The 12,140-nt window shown below is 37.2% G+C and overlaps 1 protein-coding gene across 1 annotated transcript in view; it reads right to left on the reverse strand.

Annotated features, from left to right (window-relative positions):
- Window positions 1-6,200: 6,200 nt before the first annotated feature.
- LOC148072278 (neuronal acetylcholine receptor subunit alpha-7-like) overlaps window positions 6,201-12,140 on the reverse strand; it is a 41,023-nt gene continuing 35,083 nt past the window's right edge. Inside the window, exons 7-9 of the mRNA XM_087799895.1 lie at window positions 11,811-11,897; window positions 11,346-11,455; window positions 6,201-8,565 (exon numbers count right to left, since the gene is read on the reverse strand). Coding sequence (XP_087656021.1) covers window positions 7,987-8,565; window positions 11,346-11,455; window positions 11,811-11,897 — 776 coding nt within the window. The 3' untranslated portion in view covers window positions 6,201-7,986. The remainder of the gene's footprint in view (window positions 8,566-11,345; window positions 11,456-11,810; window positions 11,898-12,140) is intronic.

Below are 12,140 nucleotides of genomic sequence, written 5' to 3' on the forward strand. Positions count from 1 at the left end.
AAACCTCCAGCCGCTAGATAGCAGCAGTCATTACGTGCTAGCTAAAGGAACAATATAATTACGCTAGATCCCCGCCATGACTGAGGACGAGAGGATACAGTCGACTCCAGCTACTTTTAAAGCTGATGTTTGGACATATTTTGGTTTTAAAAAACAAATGAAAGCAACTTCGTCAAGAGTCATGTGGTCTGTAAATTCTACAAAACCAGAGTCAAGTACTGGACAATACTAGAAATATATCTTTGTTACTACAGTATCACTGTATATCGTATCGTTGCCCCTGTATTGTGATATGTATCGTTAGAATTAACAACAAACATGGAGTGCATTTGTACTATTTTGTGTCGCAATGAAAATCGTTACTTCCTCTGCGGCGAAAGATACATTTTCACAAGATCCCGGCGGTGACTGAGGACGAGAGGATACAGTGACTCCAGCTTCTTTTAAAGCTCATGTTTGGACATATTTTGGTTTAAAAACAAATGAAATCAATTATCACTTCATCAAGAGTCATGTGGTCTGTCAATTCTGCAACACCAGAGTACTGGACAATTCTACACATTTATACTTGTTACTACACTATCACAACACCAGAGTCAAGTACTGGACAATACTACAAATATATCCATGTTACTATAGTAACACCAGGCCACATTTTAGACTTAGTTTTTACTCTTGGCCTAGACTTTTCTAATGTATCTGTACATGATGTCCATCTGAGTGATCATTCTCTTGTCTTGTTTAACCTGGACTTCATCCCTGAACCTAAGCCTTTGAAAGTTAGGTCTCAGAGGCGTGTCATCTCAGCCGATACTGCAGACAGTTTTTCTGCTATGTTTGACCCTCTTTTCATTTGATCACTGCCCAGACGTGGACAGTTTGATTCACTGTTTCACTGATCATTGTGTTGAAATACTGGATCAAGTGGCACCTGTTAAATCGAACTTGAAAATTCAGAAAAACCGGTGCCCGTGGACAAATGAAGATCTCCTGAGTCTGAAGAGTCTTTGTCGAAAGACTGAGCGTCTCTGGAAGTCCACTAAACTTGAGGTGCACAGACTTCACCTCAGGGATCTGATGTCTTCTTACAGTGAGATGGTGGAAACTGCTAGATCTGATTACATCAGAAAACTGGTAGCAGCAAATAAGAAAAACCCCAAAGTGTTGTTTGACACGATTAATTTTCACGTGTCTCCTGCTGCTCAAATCACGCCTGTCTTCTGTGAAGCTGACAGCAATGCATTGTTGAGATTTTTCATTGACAAAATTAAATTGATCAAAGAGAAAATGTTTGGAACCCCTGCGGTCACTGAGCCCCTCTCCTCCTCTTGGTCTTCCTTCACTGCTGTATCTTTGGGTTATATTTCGGCACTAGTAAACAAGATGAAACCCTCCTCTTGCTCAGATGACGTCCTTCCTTGTAGGCTTTTTAATCATAGTATTTGATGTAATTGGCCCCTGGGCTACCAATATGGTGAACCGCTCCCTTTCCACAGGGTTTTTTCCCAATGCATGTAAACATGCCATTGTGGAGCCTCTGCTCAAAAAGCCAAGCTTAAGCAACTGACCTCAGTAATTTCATATTTCGTATAGACAGATTCTTGACAATACATACCCCTTATTAACACTTTAAATAAGTATATTGGTAATTTTTGATACACACTTTTACGAATCAATAAATATGATAATACATATGTATTTAAGTATTTAACATTTGGGAGATGAAGAGTTTTTATAAATCCAGGTTTTATTTCTAATATGCTTGAAATACTTCATACTCATACTTAAACATATTTGTTTCTATTTAAGGTAAGGTAAGGTAAAACTTTATTACCTTACCTTAAATAGAAACAAATATGTTTAAGTACGAGTATGAAGTATTTCAATCATATTAGAAACATATTTGTTTCTATTTGAGAGGAAACTGATTTTTATTGACGGTCAATTAAAACAAACATAAACTAATATACATATCCAAGCTACTTTGGGGGCGATATGTGAGGGACACCCTGGAAAGTTAGCCAGACTGTCGCTTGGAACATAAAGACACACAACCGTTCATTAACACAATCTCACAACTACGTACTATTGAAGGTTCTCCATCAGTTCTCCTGTTTGTGTTTGTGGGAGGAAACCGGAGTTCCCAGAGTAAACCCACGTAGACCCCCAAACTCCTGGAGGTCGAGCCCGTCTGGAGGAGAAACCTCTGAAAAATATGACATCAATGAAACACAATATTTGTACGAGGTATTATTCAGAGTTAAAATATGACGACTCAGCAATAATTGAAGTTCATCATCACGACAATAATGATTTGTCACTTCCTGGTTTTAATGAAAGTGTTTGTTTTTCTTCTTCCAGGCCAGAGTTTTTTTTTCTTTTTCCTCTCAATAATAAATCAACGTCAACAGACTCTGGATCAGTTATTGCAACATCTTCACGTCATAACTTTTTCATGGATTTCATTTCTTCAAATATTGTTGTGTCTTTGGAAAAGTTGTGTGTACTTGTGTTGAGCTCATACACAGTCACAAGAGCGACACCATAGTTTTTGAAGCCGTTTTTAAAGAAAATATTTTTCCACCTCAGTCATGAAACACATTCTAGACAAATTACAGAAACCTACAAAAATATTGAATGTTTTAAACTCATTAAATACCTGTTACTGATGTTTAAATGTGTTTTTTTCTGTTTAATTTTAATGTATTTCTTCGGTGACCTTGAGTGTTTAGAAATGAGCCTTCAAATTAAATGTTATTGTTGTTGTAACACATTAAATTATCTTTATTTCACTGGACATGAACACAATTTAGTTTCTGTGTGTGTGTGTCTGTTTCTCTGTGTGTGTTCGTGTCTGTTCCTGTGTGTTTTTCTTGTGTGTTTCTGTTGCTGTGTGTGTCTGTCTTTGTGTGTGTCTGTGTTTCCGTGTGAAGGTGTCTGTTCGGGTGTGTTTTTGTGTTCCTGTTGCTGTGTGTGTTTTCATGTGTGTTTGTGTGTGTCACAGTGTCTGTCTGTGTGTTTGTGTCGGTTCTGGTGTGTTTTTGTTGCTGTGTGTGTGGGTGTGTTTGTGTGATTTTATGTACAAGTGTGCGTATTTCACAGTGTGTGTTTGCGTGTTAATCTGTGTGTGTATTTGCATGCATGTGTGTGTGTTTGCGTGTGTCAGTGTCTGTGTTTAACTGTGTTTGTGTTTCTGTCTTTTTGTGTGTGCATGCATGTGTGCGGGTTTTTGCATGTGTCAGTGTCTGTGTTTGTGTGTTTACGTGCGTGTGTGTCTGTCTGCTTGTGTGTGTATACATGTGTGTTTGTGAGTGTGTCTGTGTTTGTGTGTTAACGTGTGTGTGTGTGTGTGTGTGTGTTTGTGTGTGTGTGTGTGTGCGTGTAGCAGTGTCTGTGTTTGTGTGTGTATGTGCGTGTGGGTCTGTTTGTGTGTGTATACATGTGTGTTTGTGAGTGTGTCTGTGTTTGTGTGTTAACGTGTGTGTGTGTGTGTGTGTGTGTGTGTGTGTGTGTGTGTGTGTGTGTGTGTGTGTGTGCGTGTAGCAGTGTCTGTGTTTGTGTGTTTGTGTGTTTGTGTGTTTACGTGCGTGTGTGTCTGTCTGCTTGTGTGTGTATACATGTGTGTTTGTGAGTGTGTCTGTGTTTGTGTGTTAACGTGTGGGGGTGTGTGTGTGTGTGCGTGTAGCAGTGTCTGTGTTTATGTGTTTACGTGCGTGTGTCTGTCTGTTTGTGTGTGTATATATGTGTGTGTGTGTGTGTCTGTCTGTTTGTGTGTTTGTGCGACATGCCTCAACACTCTCCCGCAGCGACAGACTCACACATCAGAGCTCCTGCTGCACGACAACAAACACAACAGGCGACAGCGACGTGTCGACTCATCGCTGGAGATGATTGACAGCTGAGATGCAGAAATTTGTTTCTAAATCCTCGTCATCTTCGTTATGTTCGATCAAATGATGAAACTGACCTGAGATCAGAGACAAACTTACTCAATTCTTCTGTTACCTTTGGTTCGAAATGATCTTTGAATCTGAAGTGGAAAAGATCGTCTTTTTATTATTGTTATAAAACAGTAGAATTGAAAATGTTTGATTTCAAACAGACAAGAATATATTTCACTCTTTGGACACAAACACAAAATGTTTAATTCTCAGCGTAGAGTCGAGTGTTTTATGTTTGCAGGTTTTTAAGTTCTTAAGAGCTTTAGAAAAATATACACTTTTAATTCCAACAATATATATCATCGCTGACAAAAAATGTATACATATATATATATATATATATATTTATATAATTTTTAATTTGTTAACATTGACTCATTTTAACATTAAAGAAAAACAATATATGTATTTTAAATATATAGTTATTTGATTATTTTTATTGTTTTACCAATAATTTGATTGTGTTTTTATCTTATAAATTGTGTTTTTTTTTATTATTATATTTGTTTGTCAATATTGACATATCATAAATAATTTCAATCTAAATAATTAGAAAATATTTAGATATTATTATTTTTAATTTGTTATCCATTATTTTAACAATAACCGTTTTATTTCCTAGTAAAGTTTATTTTTTAAAATTATTATTATAATCTCTTTATATTGACACAATTATCTTTAAATAAAAATCTTTTTTTTAATATTTACTAAATATTTAAAATGTTCACAATAATTTTTTTTAGTTTCCTGGTAAATTGTATTTTTTTTCCATTATATTTGTTTGTTTATATTAACACATTTTAACAATAAATAAATAGAATATTTAAATATAAAATATTACTAGAATATACATTAGATCGTTGTTTGTACATTACTTGTCATTACCTTCATGTTGATGTTAATTAAGTAATGCTTTGAATATCAAATCTATGACTTGTATCTTATTTTCCCATGATCCTTTGGGCCCCTGTGGACCTGTCACTCAATGATTCATGGAGACGTTTATACAGAATAAATAGAACTTTATTTAACAGAGGAAAATACATTTACAGAGAGAGACGTGTGTTTTTGATTGTGTTTTTTTCTAATAAATTATGTTTGTTTTATTATTACATTTGTTTGTCAATATTGACATATCTTAAATAATTTAAATCTAAATAATTGGAAAATATTGAGATATTTATTTATTTTCACAATAACTGTTTTGTTTTCTAGTTTATGTTTTATTATTATTATAATCTCTCTATATTGACACAATTATCTATAAATAAATTAAAATAAAAATCATTTGAATTTTTTATTTATATTTACTAAATATTCAAAATGTTCAAAACAATTTGTTTAGTTTTCTGGTAAATTGTATTTTTTTTCCATTATATTTGTTTGTTTATATTTACACATTTTAACAATAAATAAATAGAATATTTAAATATAAAATATTACTAGAATATACATTAGATCGTTGTTTGTACATTACTTGTCATTACCTTCATGTTGATGTTAATTAAGTAATGTTTTTAATATCAAATCTATGACTTGTATCTTATTTTCCCATGATCCTTTGGGCCCCTGTGGCCCCGTCACTCAATGATCCGCGGAGACGTTTATACAGAATAAATAGAACTTTATTTAACAGAGGAAAATACATTTACAGAGAGAGACGTGTGTTTTTGATTGTGTTTTTTTCTAATAAATTATGTTTGTTTTATTATTACATTTGTTTGTCAATATTGACATATCTTAAATAATTTAAATCTAAATAATTGGAAAATATTGAGATATTTATTTATTTTCACAATAACTGTTTTGTTTTCTAGTTTATGTTTTATTATTATTATAATCTCTCTATATTGACACAATTATCTATAAATAAATTAAAATAAAAATCATTTGAATTTTTTATTTATATTTACTAAATATTCAAAATGTTCAAAACAATTTGTTTAGTTTTCTGGTAAATTGTATATTTTTCCATTATATTTGTTTGTTTACATTGACACATTTTAACAATAAATAAATAGAATATTTAAATATAAAATATTACTAGAATATACATTAGATCGTTGTTTGTACATTACTTGTCATTACCTTCATGTTGATGTTAATTAAGTAATGTTTTTAATATCAAATTTATGACTTGTATCTTATTTTCCCATGATCCTTTGGGCCCCTGTGGACCTGTCACTCAATGATTCATGGAGACGTTTATACAGAATAAATAGAACTTTATTTAACAGAGGAAAATACATTTACAGAGAGAGACGTGAACACGAAGGACGACGCAGGACTTTTAAAGATGGAACAATTAAACACTCGTTAAACACAGTTTCTAAAAAAAAACAAAATCTTCTTCTTCAGTGAAAAAGTGACATTTTTTAAAGTAGAAAATCCTGCACGAGTGAACATCGAACATTTACAAAGAAGCTGAAGTGAAACTAAACTACATGTTGTTCTCACGTCGTTATACATCGTTTCATTTACAGAAATCACTAAAATGTTGCTCACACTGTGAAAGTGATAAAATCCTCTCGGTTGAAAACTGGATGAAAAGTTCACACGTGGTACAAAAAACTATTTTTTCTTGGTCCTACATTTGATGAAATTAACTTGATTAGATCTTGTTTTTCTTGGGTGACAATCTAAAACTAAATTTGTAGCAAATTATCTAATAAGTTAAAATTATACAAAGATTTTAAACGTGGATTTTAAAGAGTAAATAGTCTTGATTGGACATAATAATGCAGTGAATGACATTTGAGTGATTTGATGACATTAACTAAAGTGTTTGTTAAAGACCAGTGTTTTTAATGACATGAAGCAGGTGAATCGAGTCTGTTTTCATGTCTAAACAAGAAGGATGTGTCTCGCCTGCAGTCGATACAAAACTATGCAGCAAGAATACTGGCCTGCTCTAGTAGGAGAACTCACATTTCTACGATCTGAAACGACAGATAGACCTGCCTTCTGATTGGTTGATATCGTGCAGTGAATTCCGTGATTGGCTAGATTTACACAACAAGGACCAACATTTATTATTGTTTCAGAAGTAAATAAAGTGTTTAATTGTGTAGTTTAAGCGTGTGTAGCGTGTAGTGTGAGAAGTTCTGTCGGTTTCATACGGAAATTAAAATGAAAGTTTTGAGACGATTCAAGCTTGAAAAACCTCTGATCATCTGTGATAATACAATGTTGACTCAAGGAGTTATACTACAGTCACTTGCAGAGTAATACACTAATGACTCACAGAGTAATACTACAGTGACTCAAAGAGTAATACCACAGTGACTCATGAAGTAATACTACAGTCAGTCACAGAGTAATACTATGGTGACTTGCAGATTAATACCACGTGACTCAAAGAGTAATACCACAGTGACTCACGAAGTAATACTACAGTCAGTCACAGAGTAATACTATGGTGACTTGCAGATTAATACCACGTGACTCAAAGAGTAATACCACGGTGACTCATGAAGTAATACTACAGTCACTCACAGAGTAATACTATGGTGACTCGCAGATTAATACCACAGTGAGTCACAGAGTAACACCATGCTGACTTACAGAGTAACTGTACTATAGTTACTCAAGCTTGAAAAACCTCCGATCATCTGGATTTGCATCCGATGTTGCTTCGACGTGAAAGTAAAGACGGATCTGATCCTGGATTGCAACAAAAAAAGGTATAATATTGATCCAGAAACCATTTTTTTAACAGTTATCCCAGTTGACTCAAGGACGTGGTGACGTTTTAATGAAAGTGTCTATAGTGACAGAGATCGGAACTTCCGATCCGCGATTCTGAGACAGTTTTTAATATATTCTGGCAGCTCTCGTCACATTAGCTTCTTCCCGGTCCTTGCTTCCCTCAGCAGGTGCTGAGCGCGCCAGATAAAAATAACGTGAGTCCGAAAACCTTGCAGTTTTTCGGGGACAAACCGTGAGAAGGGTATTTGCGGCGTGATGAAGTGAAGCCTCTCACGATGTTCCAGCCGGACCGTCCCGAGAACATGATGACGACGGAGGAACTGAAGTTCTCCGGGGGCTATGTGAAGTCCTTGGACACGGCCTCGATGAAGTTGGGCGCCGACATGAGGATGGTGAAGGTGCAGATGATGGAGAAGAGCGAGAAGGCCACCAGACAGAGCCGGTCCACCACCGCCGCCGCGAACTTCCACTCGCTGCAGATGGCCTCGGCCTCGTCCTGGTCCCGGAACCTCTGCGCTATGTAGGACACCTCCAGCAGGATGTGTTGGATCTCCGGAGGGGGGACGCTCACGCCCAGCACCCCTCCCCCGGGGGGGTCGGCGTCCTCGCAGGGGCTGCTGTGGGCGCGACCCCCGAGGGCCACGCCCGAGTCGCTGGAGGTGGGGCAGTGGGGGGCCTCCATGGCCTGATAGTTCCCGAAGTAGAGGTTCATGGAGCCGTTGGAGGAGCCGGTGGGGGGGCAGGAGGTCTGGGACAGGGGCACGGTCAGACCCGGGACGGAGCCCATCTCGATGGAGCTGGTGCTGGACGGGTGGCGGGAGGCGTGGCGGTACTTGTAGGCCGGACGCTTGCGATCCTCGCCGGGTTGTTTCATGCGCAGGAACCAGGCGCACCAGTGCAGCAGAACCACTCGCACCTGGACACATACAAGTTTTTTATTTTGTTAATACATAAGTTTTTATTGTACTTCTGCAGGGTTTAAAATGACTCAGCCCTGAGGAGCCTGGAGATGTAATACTACGGAGCCAGGAAGAATAATACTACGCTGACTCACAGAGTAATACTAAGGAAACACACCTAGAGGAGTAATACTAAAATTACTCACATAGTAATACTGCGCAGCCTCACTGAGTAATACTTTGGAGCCTCTGGGAGTAGTAACCATGGTGACTCGTGGAGAAATACTACAGTCTCACAAAGTAATACCACGATGACTCACAAAGTAATACTACAGTCACTCACAGAGTAATACTATTGTGACTTGCAGATTATTACCACAGTGATTAAAAGAGTAATACCAGGGTGACTCACAAAGTAGTACTACAGTCACTCGCAGAGTAACACCATGGTGACTCGCAGAGTAATACTATAGTAACTCACAGATTAATACTACAGTAACTCACAGATTAATACTAGTGACTCGCAGAGTAACACCATGGTGACTCGCAGTGTAATACTAATGTGACCTGCAGTGCGGCTACGTTTACCTACATTTTAACAGATTTTTGAGCGGCGTTTACCACATAAAACTGGTTTGTGGTCAGTTTGTAAAACCAGAATTAATACAAAAGGCTTAAGATGCTCGCTGTCGATTTCTTTTTTAAATTAAAGGACTTTATGTGCTCCATATATTCCGAATAATGCGGTAAATATAGTTCATCTGAAGTGCGTCTACAAGAAGAAACAATTGTGTCTGATAACTACTGGAAGGGCTTTGCTGGAATAGGATTCGGAGGTGTCTAAATTACACAGTGGTTTCAAGCCTCATGAAGAGTCGACTCCCTTAAAGGAAACGCAGAAATGTGAATAACCAGAGAATAAAAAGGTAGAAGAGGTTTTGAGTTTAGTAAGGAACGGTTTCATACTTTTGACCTGAACAAAAGTCTGTCAAAGTGTGTTTTCTCTAGACTTGTCTAGTGCTAATCATTCCCTGTGTCCTCCATCTGCCTCAGGTTTGCACCTGCAGAGGATCGTGCTGTTCCTCTCCCTGCAGCGCTGCCTCCTCTGTTGAGGTGAGGAAACATCTCCAGGACCTTTGATTCCTCACATCGTGTCGCTCCACACGACTCTGACACTTTCAACACAGGCTTCGACAAACTGAAGATACTCGCCTGAACTGAAACACGCTCCCAAGTTTGTGGTAAAGTTAGGAGTTAGTTTAGATCGGTTCAGTTCAGTTTATTTTAAAAAGGTTTAGATCATTGGTGTCAAACTTAACACGTTTTTTTTTAGCATTCAAGGTTGCAGACGGAACGAGACGTGTTTTAACTCTGTTTGTTCTGCTTTACCAAACCTTGATCAAACCTTTTTATTATTGATAATCCGTGTTTCTTGCTTCTTGGTATGAACATTAACCTCTTTTGGTTTTTAGACGACCATCGGGCAGGAAATGTTAATTAAAAATAAAAATAAATTTGATAATTGAATTAAAAAATGTTTATTAATTGCACTCAAAAAATCGAATATTCTCAATATATATATAATGTATTTTTACACAGAGATCAATATTATAAATCAAATAATATAAAAAAGAAAAAGAAAACATTGATTTATTTTATTTTTGAATATATTTTAAGCATTTAAAAACCTCACCTACGATTAATAAACATTTACGATGCGTCCACTTCCTTTAAATCAAACAAAATAAAAGGAATGTATCAGACGTGGGCCAAACAAAAGTTTATTTACCTAACAATGAGTATGATTTTATATTGTTCTTTTCATTCTTTTGAAGCTAAATGTATCTTAATCATCTCTATTATTGACACACGTTGTTAAATATATGAAGATGTTTCCTGGACTAGCTAGCAGAGGCTAACACAACCCTTAGATCAAAGGTGCTCATAATTCTTAACAAAGAGAGTCAGACCTGACGTATGTTGACACATCATTATTCATCCGTATATATATCTTTGATCTATGTTCTTTATCTTTAGACTAAGATTGTATCATCTAGTTCTTTCTCTTTATTTCTCTTTGTTCTTGTTGTTATTTTAGTTTGATTTATTTTTTATTTTTTATGAAATAATTGCTGTATTTGCTGTGGCTAATTGGAAAAAAAACAACTTCCCGAAGGAGGCCTCCCGAGGGATCAATTCTACCTTACCTTACCTTATATTAAACACAGACGAACAGAACTATACTTTCAAAAGTTCAATACAGCTTAATTTCTTTTCCACTCAATAGCTCAACAATTATGAATGTATTATTATTCTACAAGATATTGTCCAAAACAAAAAAGGTGTTTGTCTCCTCTGATTGGCTCATCCATCAGCCAAGAGCAATCCATATAAAAAAAAAAACCCTAGTGTTATCTCAGGGTCAAGGTGACCCGAAGGCCTAAAAGAAAATATGTTTGTGGTATCCCTTATGTTGTATCTCTGGGTCAAAGACAACGTCTTTCCTGATTTCCATAAATACGTATGCATCTTGACCCTGAGAATTTCCCAAAGGAGACCTCCTGAGGGATCAATAAAGTTTTACCTTACCTTACCTTAGACAACACAGGGTATACCACAAACACATTTGTTTTTAGGCCTTTGGGTCACCTTGACCCTGAAATAACAAAAGGGTTAAGTACATCATGAAAGCCTGTGATATGCAACGTGGCGAAGAATAACTTGACTCCAGAAAAGTAATAATTGTAATGAACCGTTGAACATGAAGGACAACATCAAGATGAACTCAGTCACTCACCCACTTGGGCATCTTCCCTCCGTGAGGGTCGTGGTGGTGGAACTGCAAGACGATGACCGTCACGACCACAGACATGCCCACGATCATCATGGTGCTGGCGAAGTACTGAGCTGCAGGCGACACACAAACAAAGTCTCGTCGATGCTCGAAAATCCAAAAATGTTAATCTACGAAAACGCCACATTGTCGAGGGTGGAGGTGAAAACCTTCGGCATCAAAGAAGAAGAGGAGATTTCACCCTCCGAAATGAGGCCAGAATGGAAGCGAGACAAAATATTTTGAAAGGGCGAAAAAGCGAGATTTCTCCGCCGGAAGATATTGTGACCGACGCAGTAAACAGAACCGAGGGAACAGTCAAGAGTGGGTCACTTCGTTTTGGTCACGGGCCGACATCAAAGGAGGCGATGATAAGCGGAGATAACAACTAAAAAAAGCAGCAGATTGAATCTCAAGAGTGGAACTCACCGATGAGAGGGACGGAGTCGGACGTGGCCGGCATGATCTCGGCCACCAGGAGCATGAAGACGGTCAGCGACAGCAGCACGGTGATGCCTGCAGACAGAGATGGGGGTCGTTATGACCCGTGAAACCATCACGTCGCGGGTCAACGATATCAAAACACTGACTGACATCTGCTCGTCAATCTTTATCGACAACATCCAACGGCGACACAAGCGTCTTATTTTGAAATTCAAGAGGTCGGCTCGGGTCTTGAAATGCATTTATTCATTGACCATGAGATTTATCACAGGAGAGCGTTTTCATGAATACAAAATAAAGTATTTGTAAGCATCG

Source organism: Callionymus lyra, chromosome 9 (genome assembly GCF_982586985.1).
Source record: "Callionymus lyra chromosome 9, fCalLyr1.hap1.1, whole genome shotgun sequence".
NCBI lineage: Eukaryota > Metazoa > Chordata > Actinopteri > Syngnathiformes > Callionymidae > Callionymus > Callionymus lyra.